Source organism: Martes martes (assembly GCF_963455335.1).
Source record: "Martes martes genome assembly, chromosome: 5".
NCBI classification, from domain to species: domain Eukaryota; kingdom Metazoa; phylum Chordata; class Mammalia; order Carnivora; family Mustelidae; genus Martes; species Martes martes.
The window spans coordinates 132,195,923-132,213,394 of record NC_137892.1 but is presented as its reverse complement, the minus strand read 5'-3'; the positions used below and the strand labels follow the sequence as shown (position 1 = coordinate 132,213,394).

Sequence of the window (17,472 nt, the reverse complement as noted above, 5' to 3'; positions counted from 1 at the left end):
TGGGTGGTGTCTGGCTCCCTTTGCCAGAAGCTCTAATCTGCAAAAGGATCCATATCAAAGAGTTTTAGTTCAAACGGGCTGTTAAGAGTTGTAGGGCCCCCAAAATGGAGACTCTGCCAGCTTGATGGGGAACTTCCAGAGCAACCTTTTGGTTGGAGCACCACTTAAAAGATCCTGACTTGCAGATTAGCTGATATAAAGAAGAAAGTAGAATGCCCAGGAGAGGTATCTGCTGTCTCTAATACCCAAAAAACTTCAGTAAGGTAACAATCCTTATTTTCAGGAGGGAGAGAGAGGAGGTAAAAAAAACATAGTTTTTTCTTTTACTGCTGGAGGAATTGAGTGTTGTGAATCTATTGGACTTAGTCCCAAGAAACTCGACTTGATGAGCAGGCCTCTGAATTTTATTGGGGTTCATCAGTACCTGCTCATGGATGTGTGCTGACATTGTGGTCGGGACCTTTGAGACAGACTTCTAGCTTGCCAGTCAGCAGGACATCAGTATAGTGTAAACTTCAGACATCACAAGATAGAGACACTCGTGCTAAGCCTGACCAGCTGCTGGTGCCATTTGTTGGGGGGTTTCTTACAGTAGCTCTTCTCTCCCTGTGGCTCTATCCATTTGGGACGATCCATTTTTGATACCTACAGAATTGGGCAGTGTAAATGCCATAGCAGTTCCTGCTGAACATTCAGATTTAGCAACAACAGTGTGTACTGTCAGCTTCCACCTGCAGGGTTAAGACAGCCTCCCTTTGCTGCTGTGAACCTTGCCCAAACCCCATGGGTTGAATGGAAGTTCTTCCTTTCCCCATGGTAGAATGGTGAGTTGGACATCTGAATCTAACAGAGCCATGAAAGTTTGAGTCTCTCCCATTCCTGGGTTTCCCTCTGCATCCTTGGATTGGGTATATGGTGTCTTCTCTATACCCTTGGGGACAGGGAGACCTTGGCTCTACCCCTAGTTATCTTCCTCCAAGCAGATGAAGTTAAGGTATGGGGGGAGGAAGAGACAGAAAGAGAAAGTGATTCCATGCCAGTGAGCAAGGCATATTTACTTTGATTTCAAGCAGATGAGAGCTGCGTGTGGCTTGACTAAACAAATTTCAAGTGTTTTCGGCCCATCAAAAGCCCTCTATCAGCCAGCAAGATCATCATTACTGATGCCATCTATTTCCTTTTGGGGAATCCCTTGATTCAGCTGCCTTGTCCACATTGCTTTTATTTTCTTTATTTTATTTTTATTTATTTATTTTTTAAAAAAGATTTTTATTTATTTATTTATTTGACAGAGATCACAAGTAGACAGAGAGGCAGGCGGAGAGAGGAAGAAGCAGGCTCCCTGCCAAGCAGAGAGCCTGGTGCGGGGCTTGATCCCAGGACCCCGGGATCATGACCTGAGCCAAAGGCAGAGGCTTTAACCCACTGAGCCACCCAGGCGCCCCTCCACATTGCTTTTAAATTGGGGCCATAAGATTTTTTTAAGATGTATTTATTTATTTGAGAGAAGGAACACAAGCACACGAGCAAGGGGGAGGGGCAGAGGGATAGGGAGAGAATCTTGAGCAGAGTCCCCTCTGAGTGCGGAGCCCAGCATGGGGCTCCATCCCAGGACTCTTAGATCATAACCTGAGCAGAAATCAAGAGGTGGATGCTTAACCCACTATGCCACCCAGGGACCCCGTGGCCATAAGATTTATATGCCTTTTGGCGAACTCAGATGACTTACACACTGGTGGCTTTTTAAAAAAGTGTACCTTAATTCTGGACATTTGCTGCCCTTTTGTCACGATAACAACTCTTATGTTTTTACCTAGTTTAACATTAAGGTTGGGATTTTCAGGAGGCCTGATCACAAGAATTTATATTGTTTTGGATTCTTTGCTCATTCTCCAGTGACTCATCTTCATCAGCATTATAAACCCAATTGGCAGGAAGATTTACTAGTCAGTGCCTCACCACAGGAGTTTGTCTCAAAGAAATCTCCCCAAGAACACCATAGCACCCTTATGACAGCCAGGACAGTACTGCGGGAAAAACCCCCAAGACCTTTTACAGTCCTCTCCACATGGATCTAAGATGGACAAGACAACACTGCAGGAGAGGCTGAGCCCTGTGATGGCCCAGGTGTTGCCATTCTTCTTGATGAGCATCATGTTTCCCCCTCATCTTTCTTCTTTTTTTAAGATTTTATTTATTTGACGGAGCACAATCAAGGGGAGCGGTAGGGAGCCTGTTGTGGGGCTCAGTCCCAGAACCCTGGGATCGTGATCTCAGCCGAGGCAGAGGCTTAACCAACTGAGCCACCCAGGCCCCCGCCCCCTCATCTTTCACGTGGACTAGGCGAAGTTCTAATGACTCATTTCTGTTAGTAGCAGTTGCAAATTTCCCTCCCGTCACCCTTAGTTTAGGTAACTTATCTGTAATGGGGCAGGGCCCTCTGTCTCTACCCCTGCCCCCTCCGTGAATCTTAGTTGTTTTGATGGGTTAGACTTCAGGCTGACCACCAGGTTGGCAGGGAAGTCCTCCCCCAACCCTGGGAGAGTTTGCAACACTAGGGAACCGTTCTAGCAGCTGTCCTTGATACTGCCAGCTACTCATCCTGCAACTTCCAGTTTTTCCTCATTATAGGTGTTTCAGTTTTCTGAGGCTGCCATAACAAAGTACCACAAACTGGGACCCAGAAATGACTTGTCTCACAGTTCTGGAGGCTAGAAATGCTATATTACAGTGTTAGCTGGGCCTTGCTGCCTCAGAAGCCTCTAGGGGAGGATCCTTCCTTGCCTCTTCTACCTTCTGCCAGCCCCAGGTGTTCCTTGGCTTGTGGCAGTATGACTCCCAATTTTTGCCTCCATCGTCATTCACATTGCTGTCTTCTGTCTGTCTCCTGTGTGTGTGGGTGTGTCCAAATGTACCTATTCTTATAAAGACAGCTGTATTAGAGTAGGCCTCACTCTAATGACCAATTTTCTTAACTTAGTTACATGTTCAAAGACTGATATCCAAATAAGGTTACATTCACAGGTGTTAGGGGTCAAGACTTCAGCATATCTTTGAAGGACACAGTTTAACTCCTACAGTAGGCAGTTAAGTGGAAGACCATGCATTGCCTAGTTGACCATACAATTTGGTCAGCATTTTTGCTGCCAGCTCCAGTGGACTTCCTCACATCCCATTATTTGTTCTGTGGGGTCTCATCCTTTGTCTTCCAGAAAACCTTGTCTTTTTTTGGCATCCTGTCCTTGTTGCCAAAACCTGGCAAGAAGTGTTACGGATCTGAGATTTTTATCCTATTTGAAGGCAACAAGTTATCCTTCATAGTTTCACGGATGCTGATAAAAGATATTTGTTAAGTCAGAAAGATTTTACTTTTTGCACAGTAAGCAGCACGAGTTTTATATTTGTGCCAGTTTTCCCTTCTCCCCCAGAGGGATGTCATAGAGTGGCCCAGGTGAATGCAGTGCATCTAGTTGGTTTACATCATAGCTGAAGCATCTCCAGTGTAGGAAGCCCACATCTGAGATGATGGGCTGCAAGCAAACCTGCCCAACTGTCGCCCAGAGGGAGCCGTACGCTCTGTCTTTCCAGATTGCTGGCAGTACTGCAGACAGCCTTGAAGAGAGAGCCAAAGAAGAACTGTCAGTGCAGGAGATGTGCAGGAACATGAGACTCATGGATAATTGTCTCGCAGTAGTTGTCATCTCTTATTTAGGGTATTGGATTGTGAGAAAACTTTTTATACTGTCTGTACAGACCTTTGACAGATACATGTGTGTACGTGTTTTGTCCGAGTCTGTGGCTTGATTTTTGTTTTGTTTTGTTTTGTTTGCGGCCTACCATTTTGTTAACTATTTCAAAGGACAAAAACTTTTAATGTTGATGAAATCTATCAATTTTTGCTATTAAGTTTTCTGCTTTTTGCGTACTATTTAAGAAATCTTTCAGTAACCCAATTTTACAAAGATCTTCTCCTGCTTTTCTCTTGACGTTTAATAGTTTTAGTTCTTATGTTAAAGTTTGTTGTCCATTTTGAAATAATTTGAGTGTATGATTGAAGAGTGATAGTTGAGGTTTATTTTCTCCATGTAAAGACCAGTTGTTCCAGCACCACTCTTAAAAGTTCTTTCCTCTGTTAAATTATCTTGCAACCTTTATTTTTCAAAAATCAGTTGAACAAGTGGGTCTGTTTCTGGACTTTACTCTGTTCCATTAATTTTCATGTCTGTCACCAGTATTGTGTCTTAACTTACTGTAGCTTTACAGTAAGTCTTGAAATCAGGTTATGTAAGTGTTCCGATTTTGTTTTTTTGCCTTTCCTTATAAACTTTTCTATGAACTTATCAGTTTCTTCCCAAAAGCCTGCTAGGATTTCCATTGACCTTATGGATTTTTAAATCCATACATTATGTGTTTCAGGAACAAAGAAAACTCCGCTCCACTAGAGGAAAATACCACGGGAAAAAGTGAGGCAAAAAAAAGAAAGATTGCAGAAACTTCAAATGTTATCACTGAGTCATTGCCCTCTGCAGAATCAGAACCTGTTGAAATTGAGGTGGAGATTGCCGAAGGCACAATTGAAGTGGAAGATGAAGGCATCGAAACGTTGGAGGAAGTGGCTTCTGCCAAGCAGTCCATAAAGTACATTCAGAGCACAGGGTCCTCTGATGATTCCGCCCTGGCACTGTTGGCTGATATTACCAGCAAGTACCGGCAAGGTGATAGAAAAGGGCAGATAAAAGAAGAAGATGGTTGTGCATCTGACCCCACAAGCAAACAGGTAGAAGGTATTGAAATTGTGGAACTTCAGCTGTCACATGTGAAGGACTTGTTCCATTGTGAGAAATGTAACCGTTCATTTAAATTGTTTTACCATTTTAAGGAACACATGAAATCACACTCCACTGAGAGTTTCAAGTGTGAAATATGCAATAAAAGGTATCTTCGGGAGAGCGCATGGAAACAGCACCTCAACTGTTACCACCTCGAAGAAGGTGGAGTCAGTAAGAAGCAAAGAACTGGGAAAAAAATTCACATATGTCAATACTGTGAGAAACAGTTTGACCACTTTGGACATTTTAAAGAGCATCTTCGAAAACATACAGGTAACTAGCAAATCTTTATGTTAAAAGTACATTTTTCGACATTCACTGCAAGTCTGAGCGTCTAATTCTTTTTTTTATTTTAATACCACAGCAGCCATCTCCTGTATTTTCTAATATGCAGGCTGAGCTCACATTGTTCTTCTGATACTAGTTTATTGAAATATTCATACTTTAAAAGCAAAAATCATAACAATTTTGGAAAGTAGTTGTTACTCTCAACGCCTTGCCAGTTTTTGTGTTTTTAAAGAAACACACAAAAGAGTTTGTGATTATTTACTGAGGATCATAAGTTATGAAGTCCTAATTATATGGAAACTTCACTGTTACCATTTTTTACATTTCCCGTCTCTTGTTTATACATTACATAGATCTGTACACTTAAGAACAATCCCTGGCATGTTTATACCTTTGCGTACATTTGGTCACCTGTTTTGAGGTGGTAGCTAGGTAGGCAGTATATGTTCATCTTCCCACACCTCTTCAAGAGCACTCTGTGTCAGGACTGATGGGCAGCCAGGAGATGAGAAAGGTAAAGTCTTTTACTTCCCTCCTCCTGGGAGCCCTCTCAGGCATGCAGGAGCAATCCCAGGGATGCCCACTGTGGGCCTCTGGTCCTTAGAGTTCTGCATCCATCCCCTATGCCTGTTTTCTCCTCCATCAGAGTCTCTGTCTTTCCACCTCCCAAGTATTCTTTGTTAAGTCTCCTGTGTCACACACAGGAGCTACTAGCTATGACTTGAATCGTGTGTGGGGGGAGAGCAGTGGATATGGTGTGCTAAGTGTCAGACTCTAGACACTTGTCCCCAAGTTCTGTGTGGTGGCTAAAACTGTTTAGACTGTTTAATACCGTGAATACAACATAGGTATTCCATACCATTCAGAGTCTTTGTCTTTGCTGGAGTTTGGAAAATTTCGAAGAAATTTTGTCCTAGATCCTTTGCTGTCCTTAGTTCCTCTCTGCGTACTGCTTGAAATTGAGGAAAGGGGTAGATTCAGATAAATGTGGTATGGTATCCCTCACTTTTAAATGCTTGGTATCAATACTCAGGGACTGAATAAATGTCGGTATCAATATTCAGTGGTTACATGAAACAGAATTTCATACTTAAGTCTTCATATGGATTCAGAAAGCTTCCGGGTACTAGTTTGGGTAACTAATAGGCATTTATCTTTGGGGAAAATGCTATCTGATTTTCAAACATAAAGGAATATTTTTATTAGGAATTATATATTTAGAAACTGCCTATAGTAATAGTTTTTGGTCCTTAAATACTCATCTGTTTTAATGTAACTTAGTTTTGTAAAACACTTGCTATACCAGCAGCACATTAAATTAGTAAATAAATGTTACTTGGTAACTAGTATCCTTTGATAAGGGTTTCCAGTATCCCAACAGGTATCAGTCACCTTTATCTTCTAGTAATGTAAAAGTAGAAGCAATTTTCTCTTTACCCAAAATATTTCCTGGTGACTTACCTATTGAAAAACAGGCAACACAGATTATTTTAGAAGTTTTAAAATATGCTTTCTACATCCTATCCTTTGTATTTTGGATTAAACAGCAGAATATAGAGTTAAAGCATATTATGTTGTATGTCTTTATCTTTATAATTATGCGAGATAACTTAAGTAGTTGTTACAAAATATAGAACTAGATGTCCATTGGGAAAACAGTTCAACACATAAAGCAAGCTGAACTTTTGTTGGCATTTAACCTCAATTAACTGTACTAGTAATTAGTAACAAGATAGTTGCAGATATGATCAGTGACTTGAATTCAAGAGGAACATAAGTAAATAGTTTTAAATTGTGCTTATGTTAATAAAGAATGGATCATTTCTTGCTTATAGCAATCCCAGTGTAAAGATAAGGAAACAATCCCATTCCTGTTTCCTGTCCTCAAAATATACATAAATCCCCCTCAGTTTCATATTTTTGCATACTTTTATTAGTTTAGTGGTTTGGTTTCTCCAGTGGTCTTAAAGCATGCAATATGGTCTATAGCTTGATTTGCAAAAAAAATTTTTTTAAAGATTTTATTTATTTGACCTCAAGAGAGGTACAGTGAGAGCAGGAACATAAGCTGGGGGAGTGGGAGAAAAAAAGCAGGCTTCCTGCTTAATGGAGACGCTTCACAACTGAGCCACCCAGGCGCCCCTGATTTACAAAGTTTTGGTTGTTACTTGTCTTCTGAATTATTTTGTTTCCATTTGGAAAATAGTAATGCCAACCTACTTGGTCACGGAGATAAATGTTAGAGTCCCTGCCTTCAAAGAGCTTACCCTTATGTTGGGGGAGACAAGCAGACCCCGTTACATGTGATGGGCTAAGGGCTGGTAGAAGTCAGCACACCGTCTTACGGGAATGCCTGCCTGGGCTGTTTATTTATGATGGATGAGACAAGGTTGGTTTCCTGGAGCGTTCACCCTATAATGACTCCCAAAGGAAAAGGAGTTAGCCAGGAGATGGGCATTCCAGGCACAAGAAATGAAGCATGCACAGGTACAGAGGAAAGAGAGTTAGCTGTGTGTTTGGAGCACTGCTGATAGGTTATTACAGCTGGAGGATTGGGTCCAAGTGAAAGAATGACAGGAGATGTAGCTGGAAGAGTTAGGAAGGCTGACCAGGTGGCACACACTTAGGCATCGTGGACAAGGGCAGGGGAGAGAAAGTGATGGAAGATGAAGCCAAGATCATATAGTTATTTTCATAAATGCCGTAAATGAATTTGGATTTTATCTTGAAAGACTGAGTCATTTAAAGAAGTTTAAACCAGGATTAGATTTATGTTTGAGAGTGATGACTTGACATGTTAGATTGGAGTGGGGTTAAACCTTCGAGGTGTAATTAGGAAGCTGTTGGAACGTCTAATCAAGAATGAAGAGTGGAGTAAAGGCAGTGACAGTGGAAGAGGGTTAGAGATGTGAATAACATTAAGTAGGTAGAATCAACAGGATTTGATGATCAGTGAAATATGGGAATAAATCCCAGTTTTCTGGTTTGGGTGCCTTACAGGATTAGAGGTTTATTAACTTAGAAAAATATAGAAGGGTAAGCACTTTAGGGTGGGAGGTGGTACCAGACATATTGACGGATTTACCTGTGGAACACCTAGTATGAGAGAGAACCTGAAGAGGAGAACCATGTCTTCAAATGTTACCTGTTTCCCAGAGAGGACGTATGGAATTATAGAAAGAATGTGGGTCTGGAAATCAGAATTAGATTCCAGCTCTAGTTCTGACGTTTGCCAGTATGATGAACTTGACTGGTCACTTTATCTTCAGGCTCTTTCCTCATCTGTGTAAATATGGGTAATGATACCTACTTTACAGGGAAATGGCAAGTAAAATAAAACGGTAAAAGCACTTTGAAGAAAGACTGTGCTGTCTACACATCTAAAACAGAATTAATCTGTTGATATTTCTAGATTTTATTGGACTTACTAATTTTTTAAATAGCAAAAGCTCAAATGACATAAAAGCTGAAATGACATACGATGATCAGTAGAGAGAGATTTAGTAGATCTCTCCAGAAGCAACTACTGCCATCATTTTCTTATTTATCCTTCCCTGTCTGTTCTTTGCATTTTTGAGTCACCACAGATGAACACACAAGTTTTTTGGGGAAAATAAATAGAGACATTCAGTACAGTGTCATGACATTTCTCTCAAACTCTTTTTTTTTTTTTTTAAGATTTTATTGATTTATTTGACAGACAAAGATCACAAGTAGGCAGAGAGGCAGGCAGAGAGAGAGGAGGAAGCAGGCTCCCTGCTGAGCAGAGAGCCCGATGTGGGGTTTGATCCCAGGACCCTGGGAACATGACCTGAGCTGAAGGCAGAGGCTTTAACCCACTGAGCCACCCAGGCGCCCCATATCTCAAACTCTTTAAATGAAAATGCAGGAATCTATACTTGTTTTGTTCTCTCCCCCCACCCCCCGCCCTGTGGCTGCCTGGTGTTTCAGTGTATGGGTGTGCCAGTGATTTACCTATATTGATACACATTTAGATTGTTGCTAGTCTTTTGCTATTATAGACCATGCTGTAATAGGCATACTTGTGCTTATATCTTTCTGTATGTGTCCAATAGCAGAATTGCCAAGTTAAAGAATATATACATTTTAAATCTTGGTATATATCATGAAACTATCATTTAAAGAAGCTATACCAACTTATATTTATAGCGAAAAATTATACACTATTAAAATCACAAAACAACCTTTTTATTGAGCAGTATCTCCCAATATTTGAGAAGTTGAAAAGGAGTTTCTGGACCAACACTAATTCTAGACTCTAAGATCTAGTTTTTTTTTCATCGCATGAACATTATACAAAGAATAAACTAGTTTTTTCTTGTCAGGGAAAAAACAGGGATGCCTGGGTGGCTCAGTCGGTTGAATGGCTGCCTTCAGCTCAGGTTGTAATCCCAGTACCCTGGGATCATGTCCCGCATCAGGCTCCTTGCTTGGTGGGGAGCCTGCTTCTCTCTCTTCCTGTCGTTCCCCCTGCTTGTGCGTGCACTCTCTGTCTGACAAATAAAATCTTAAAGAAAAAACACAACTCAAAATTACTTAACTAGTGTGGATGTCACAACTAGGACCTCATCACTGGGGCCTGTTCTCTGCAAGCATCATGCTCTCCCTTGAAACCTCCTCCTTCCCTTACTCTGAGTCTATTTCAGTTAGCCTGCTAGTCCTTCCACATCCCTCTCCACCTAGCTTATTGCCCCAATTTCTGACCTGTCTTATCTTGTCCTCCTTGTATACAGCTTGAATCACTTTTTCTTGCATGCTAAGCATAATTCCCTTGGTTTTTCAACCCACTTGCTGTAAAAAACCCTTTAAAAAATCCTGGAATTATTGCAGTCATTTGACACTCTCTACTCCTCACTGAGGACTTCTGGAAAAAAAATCATATCAAACCTTAAATTAGGCCTTTTGGTTCCTGATTTGTATTTTTCTTTGCCAATTTGCTATTCTAGACCTTCAGTCCAATACTCAGGACCCTGCTCACACCCTGCCTCAGCAGATGACGTATATGTGTCATCTGTCAAAACCGTCCATTCTCTTTAATTCCAAGCCTTTTGGGAAGAACTTCTGTACTATTTTCATTGACTTGCCTTTCATTCCATGGTAATCTGGCTTCTAACCCCACCATCATATCACTCAACACTGTTCTCACTTGAGTTAGTACAATCCCTTGTTGTTGTCCTACCTGACATCTCTGTTCAGTTTGACACTGTTTACTGGCCTCATCTTCCTGAAGTTTCTTAATCTCCCTCAGTGTTCTTTCTTCTGCTTCTGGCTGTTCTGATTCTGTTATCTGCTGCCTCATTTACCTGTGCTTTAACTTGGTATTTCATTGAGTTCTGTCCTTGATTCTGTTATCACACAACACATCTGAGGTTTTTATTACCACCTAAAGTAACTCCTAATCTGTGTATCAGTCCACCCTCTATTTGGCTTCAGATTAGTCCATATATAGCTGTTACCAGACTTTTCCACTTTGAGTACCTTCAAATCAACAGACGAAACTATAATCTTTCCTAACACACTGCACTCCAAACCTACTTGGATTTCTGTGTTCTTCATTCCGGTTGGTATTCTAAGCCAGAGATCTGGGAGTCGTTACTGATAACCTTTCCTCCTTACTCTTCACCCACCATCTTATTTTATACTTCTGTGCTTCTGCCTAGAATAAACTTCCTTCTTCTCTTCTTCATTTCGGGCACAATACTCCTCCTTTTGTGCTGCTGCAGTACATTTTCCATTGCCCTTTTTTCTGAAACAGGCCTCCTGTGATACATCTCAGGTGCTCATTTCTATGTATCTACCTTCGTAAAACACTCTGACCTATGATGCAGAGTCATCACCTAGCACATGGTCTGGCACATAGTAAGTGCTCAAAAAATGCTTGTGGGTACATTTCCCAAAAAGAGAGATTGATCTTGGTTTTAACCTAAGGAAAAATATATAGCTTTTTAAGAATAGCAAAAATATGAAACAGAACTCAGATCCAAATTTTATTTCTTCCTCAAAGCACAAATACAGTTATAACACAAATACAACAATTATAAGCACAAATACAACTATTTCCACCTCTAGAAGAGTCTTTTGGATGTGGTGGAAACGTCTGAATTTATAAATTCAGATCTTCTTTCAAGAAGGTTCTATTAGAATTAACCAAAAAGAAAAAAATTTATTTGCTTTTTCTATTTTTCTTCATTTGTCAATGTAATTTTTTTCTATTGTAATAGGTGAAAAGCCTTTTGAATGTCCAAATTGTCATGAACGATTTGCTAGAAATAGCACCCTCAAATGTCATCTGACTGCATGCCAGACTGGAGTAGGGGCAAAAAAGGGAAGAAAGAAGCTTTATGAATGTCAGGTATGTGTGGGTGTATTCTCTCCTTAGCAAAGGAATGGTCTGTGTTTTAAATCATTAAAAGTAAAGGGTAGCAGAGTATAGAGTAAAAGTATAGGGCTGATAGTTTGGAAAGAATGAGAGTAAAGAACATCACTCTCTTGACTTTAGAAGGAAGATTAGGGTGTTGTTTTTTTTAACTCAACCCAAGATGACACCAATGTCGATAAAATTATGTCCTAAATAATAGATAATCTGAAACTGTGGTTATTCTTAACCATTGAGCAATTATTAGAATCTGGGAATGAGGCAGTGGGGGGCTGACAAGCTGTGATCAGCTCTTCCATGATTAGTGTGTATGTAACCCAAATAATTTAATTGTTCTTATAGTAATGATATTATGGGAGAAATTATAGTATTGGTACTTTATATTCTTTGGATTTATATGACATTTAAGCAGAGAAGGCAGTGTTAAAATGTTTCCCAAGGTGTATTTCAGTTGTTAGCTACATCAGCTAAAAGATCAAATAAAGAAAAGAGTTATGAAATCTTAGACCACATTATATATTATGTCATATTTTTCAGAAAAATTCAAATTTTTCCTTAAAGAGAATAAATACATTCATGTTTTCTTCAGCTTGAATATTAGTATTGTTAAAACCATATGTTTGGTTATTTCAGGTCTGTAACAGTGTGTTTAACAGCTGGGACCAGTTCAAAGATCATTTGGTAATACACACTGGAGATAAACCCAACCATTGTACTTTATGTGACTTGTGGTTTATGCAAGGAAATGAATTAAGGAGGCATCTCAGTGATACTCACAATATTTCAGAGCGTCTAGTAACTGAAGAAGTTCTTTCAGTAGAAACACGTGTGCAGACTGAACCTGTGACGTCAATGACTATTATAGAACAAGTTGGGAAGGTGCATGTGTTACCATTGCTTCAGGTTCAGGTGGATTCAGCACAAGTGACAGTGGAACAGGTCCATCCTGATCTGCTCCAGGACAGCCAAGTGCATGATTCACATATGAGCGATCTTCCAGAGCAGGTCCAGGTGAGTTATCTAGAAGTGGGTCGAATTCAGACTGAAGAAGGTACTGAAGTACACGTGGAGGAGCTGCACGTCGAACGGGTAAATCAGATGCCAGTAGAAGTACAGACTGAACTTCTAGAAGCCGACTTGGAACAAGTGACCCCTGAAATCATGAACCAGGAGGAGAGAGAGCCCACCCAAGCAGATTGTGCTGAGGCTGCCAGGGAAGATCACGAAGATGCTGATGGTTTAGAGACCAAATCAACAGTGGATTCCCAAGCTGAAAGGGCAGGGAACGAGAACAGAACACCTATGCCTGTTTTAGAATGAAATAACAAATGAATATATTTTTAAATTTATGTGTTGGGTTTTTGAACTGATGATGGGCAGTGTGACTGTCCTTGGGCTAACAGACAAGTGGACCAAAGTTAAAGTCTTTCCTGTTGTGAACTGTTTCTGTTGAAACAGATTTCCCCCCACTTAATGCCACAGAGGAGATATCTTTCCCATAAGTGAATGGGAAGCTTTGAGAAGTATTATTTCTGGAAACTTAAATGGATTATATTCTTACTATATAGTTGGGTACGAATGTATCTATTTTCATTGTGATAAGGGTTCTCCCTTCTCTCTTTCCCAGGTCACGTCCTTTCTCAGATTTTTTCCATGTTGTAAAATCAAACGTAAAATCATTAGAATACAAATTTATGTATTCTAATGCATGTTAGAAAATTGAATATATAGGAAACACAAGGCTGCATGAAGAAAAGTACATTGTTACTGTGCAGTTAAATTTTTGGCTTCTGGCTTTCTTTAGTTTGAACAACCTTCTTGTCTTTACTGATAGTCACGGATGTCATCTCTGCAACAGGAACAGAGTGGTGGTGGCAAAATTTCTAGAATGTAAAAAACAAAAAACCACACCCATGTGCCTTTTCAAAACCAACAAAACTTCTATAAAGTGTCTCTGGTTCTTTCAAAGTTTGTGTTGTAAGGAGCAATGTAGGTGATGCTGTAGTAGTTTATGTTTTTGCTTATAATGGCAACTACCAATTCTTTTTCTTGGTAACTTAAGTTAGGTTGAGAAGTTTCATTTAATGGCAACTGAAGAGCCATTTCCAATTGGGAAAATTCATTTATATCTGTGGTAAACCTTTTTTTTTTTTTTTTTATGAAAAGTTGCACTAATATTTTACCACCAGATGAAAAAAAGATGAGCATCATTTAAAAATTAATGTATTTAAAATAAAGTACAGAGAAAAACATGTATATAATATATCAGGCTTTGTTTTGAATGAATCTTTTTCCCCCGATCCTTAATGTAAAGATCTTGTGCTATAACTTTTAAAGCCATACAAATAAGAGTGCTAAACTGTGGACTTAAAAGTAGGTGTGTAAATATTTTTAATCAGTATTACTTGGAAAATAAAATATAACAACCACATAAAATAAACCAATATGCTATTTTCTTTACCTGTTAAATATTGGGAGATATTTACATTTTTAAAGTAAAGCTTAAAATTATGTGTTCATGACTCTTTTTTTTTTCCCCTTTTGGTTACAAGTGTAGAGGTTGGTTTGTGGTCAGAGATCTTATTTGTATTAACATTACTGATACATGAACTAATATAATTCTCAATATGTACCTCTAATCCCCAAAAATCAATTCAAAAGAATGGAAGGAGGCAGAGGTTGGCATTTGCAGTTCTTCCATGGAAGGGCACAACAGCCAATGGAATTTTCTAAATACAGCCTATTTTTAATATACTTTTCCCACTTACTACTAGTATGGTAAATTTAAAAGATCAACTCAAGCTTATCCTCATCTGGTAATCCTAATATTAAATGGTATCACATTTATGAACTATTTGAAAGAGAACGGCTTCCCACAACTGGAGAGGTCACAGATTTAGAGATAACAGGAATAGAAAGTTGAGTTTTTAAGATCAAAAAATTGTATGCACATTTCTAGGTCTGTTCTGCTTGGCCGTTGGGTGTTTATATATATATATTTTTCTTTCTTTGAAGTCAGAAAATACTGATGGTCGAGTTAAATTATATTACATGGAATTTTCAGTTTGCCATAAGATGTCCATGTCCCTGAGTTAGTTGTAGTTTGAAAAGAAAAAATCCCTGACAGATAGTGGTTTTAAGTATGTAAATCACTAGTTAGTATCTAGTGAATTTTGAATGCTGAAAATAGCTCATGATGTACCCTTTAAGCCAAGGAATGAAGTGAGGTTTATTTTTAAACATCATCTTTCAAGAGCCCTGACCACAAGGTAGAGATCAGGGACAGAGGCACAACAAGGTGTTAACACTTGAGTTTTCAGATTTGGCAAGGCCTTTCAAAAGAGGTTTGAGGGACAGGTATGGTTTATTTTACTTTCCCCAAAAGGTAAAAAGGCTGTACCCTGAATGCCAGTAAATTTAATTGCAAGAGAGGAAAGCTACCTACCGGTGATAAACCTTATGTTGATTAGCACTTTGCAGTTTGCAAAAAACATTTTACATATAATAAAACAACTATGAAAAACCATGATGTATATTTAACTACTGAACTGAATGTTTTATTCCTCCCATTTTACTCCTAGTGGGGTTTTTAGGTCTACCTACAGTGACAGCTGGGCCTTAAGAATGCCAGACACTGGTCATCACAGGAATCCCACGTGCACTGCAGAATGGAGAGCCTCTTCCATCTACCCTACTCCACTACAGACAGTAGTACTTTTATTCTCTAACACCACCTGGGTGTCCCATCAAGTTGCTTCTGAGACCAGCCAGCATTAGCATAGACTCCATAAGTTAAGTGATGGATACCACAAGTTTAAGCCAAAAATGAGGTATCCAGGATACCTGCACTTCTGCCCTGCCAACTACAAATGAGGGGTTCCCACCCTTGTCAGATTCAATAAACTAGAACAACTCCAAGATGAGGAAAGCACTACATTTAGGAGTATAGTTTTATTATAAAGGATACAACCAGGGGCTCCTGGCTGGCTTAGTCGGTAGAGCATGCAACTCTTGATCTCTGGGTTTTAAATTCTAGCCCCATGTTGGGTGTAGGGATTACTTAAAAATCTCTTAAAAAAAAAAAAGAAACCACCCAGGAACAGTGAAATAGAAGAGCTGTCTGGGGGGAAAGGGGAGCTGTATGGGGAGGTGGGCAGAGCTTCCATGACCTCATGCTCTACCCTCCTGCACATGGATGTGTTCACCAACCTGGAAGCTCTCTTAACCCCTTAACCTTGTTTACTAAAGTTTCATTACCTAGATGTGCTTGATTACGTCATTGGTCATTGATTATCAAACTCACTCTCCAGCCTCTCCACACCTCTCCACACCTCTCCAGGGTGTGGCTGATCGATCTAGCCCTCTGATCATGTGGTTGGTTCTGGTGACCAGTGTCAAGATCACCTCATGAGCATAAACTCAGGTATGGGCAAAAAGCTTATGACAAGTGTCCTCAGGAAATTCCGAGGATTTTAAGAGCTCTGTGCCAAGAATAAGACTGAATACATACATACATACATACATATATATGTATTTTTTATTATACCACACCTACAATCAGATTCAAAGGAGAACTAAACTGAACCCTGATAGGAACACATTTAAAGCCCAGAAGTCTTTTGAATATGTACAAAAACAGAAGGTTCTTACAGTCTTACGAGTTTAAGAAGGCTGCCATCAGGGCCCCTGGGTGGGTCAATATGTTAGGCGTCTGCCTTTGGCTCAGGTCATGATCCCAGGGCCCTGGGATTGAGCCCTACATCAGGCTCCCCACATGGAGGAAAGCCTGCTTCCTCCTCTCCCTCTGCCACTCTGCCTGCTTGTGCATGCTTGAGCTTTCTCTGGCAATTAAAACATTTATTTTTTTTTAATATATTTATTTGTTAGAGCGAGCGAGCACACGCAGACAGAATGGCAGGCAGAGGCAGAGGGAGAAGCAGGCTCCCCGCCGAGCAAGGAGCCCGATGTGGGACTCGATCCCAGGACACCGGGATCACGACCCGAGCCGAAGGCAGCCGCCCAACCAACCGAGCCACCCAGGCGTCCCTGGCAATTAAAATATTTAAAAAAACAAAGACTGCCATCCTCATACACTATTAAAATGGGAATATTTTAGTGGAAATAATTTTTTTTTCTGTTTCTGTTACATTTAACTTGAAGTTAAAGATTTCAAGACTGGAAGGGTCTTTGAAGGTCTAGACTACCCACTTTATAACTGGAATAAGCCAACAGTACTGACAGGCCTAAAAGTATATAAAGTCTACCAGGAAATCAAGTCCATTTTAATGTACATCTTCAATTTAACATGGGTTGTTTTAAACCCATAATCAGGTGGTCATTAACATGTTCACCTGGAAATAACGTTTTATAAAAATGCCATGCAAAATTATAAGGAAATGCCTGACCTTAAAAGTTTAGCTTGATTCTGTTGGAAAAAACTTTTAATAGCTTCACATTCATGAGGTTAGCACTGCTAGTTATATTAGGAGAGGGGGAAACAAGCTCAGTTGTTTTTCAGATACAACGTGCTGAGCTGTGCTATATAGCTCTTACGCAGTTTGTTACAAAAGAATTAAATGAGAAGCAGCAGGAATTAAAACTTAAACCCTTACCACTACCTCTAATTAATAGGATCCCTTATAGTTGGAGATCTAGAAGTGTACTGCTTTAAAATGGTAAACAGAGGCTGTCATTACAAATGTATCCTGAGCTTATGGGGATATCTTAAAATTACTCTGTGTTGTATAAACTACTTCATTAATGCTGTCGACACGGTAAATTGGAAGGCAGGCTGTGAATTCAATATTTTTTTCTTCTTACCTTTCCTAAAACCTAATATCACATAATTACTCATCTGAAGCAATGCCCACCTTGATGGGCATTGTACCAAAATATGGCCTAGGGTAGAAAAATGTCATGACATAATAGCATCATTTATGATTTGCTTATCATATGCTG

At 39.7% G+C, this 17,472-nt stretch overlaps 1 protein-coding gene across 5 annotated transcripts in view; it reads left to right on the top strand.

The window, feature by feature from the left end:
• ZNF131 (zinc finger protein 131) overlaps positions 1-14,031 on the top strand; it is a 30,765-nt gene extending 16,734 nt beyond the window's left edge. For 3 of the 5 annotated variants that reach the window (XM_080805028.1, XM_080805029.1, XM_080805030.1), the window contains 4 exons: positions 4,417-4,777; positions 4,880-5,102; positions 11,360-11,490; positions 12,148-14,025. In XM_080805028.1, the coding sequence (XP_080661154.1) occupies positions 4,417-4,777; positions 4,880-5,102; positions 11,360-11,490; positions 12,148-12,834 (1,402 nt within the window). In that variant the 3' untranslated portion in view covers positions 12,835-14,025. Of the gene's footprint in view, positions 1-4,416; positions 5,103-11,359; positions 11,491-12,147 lie in introns of all 5 variants that reach the window. The other 2 variants (XM_080805026.1, XM_080805027.1) reach the window with 2 other exon arrangements.
• The last annotated feature ends 3,441 nt before the right edge of the window (positions 14,032-17,472 follow it).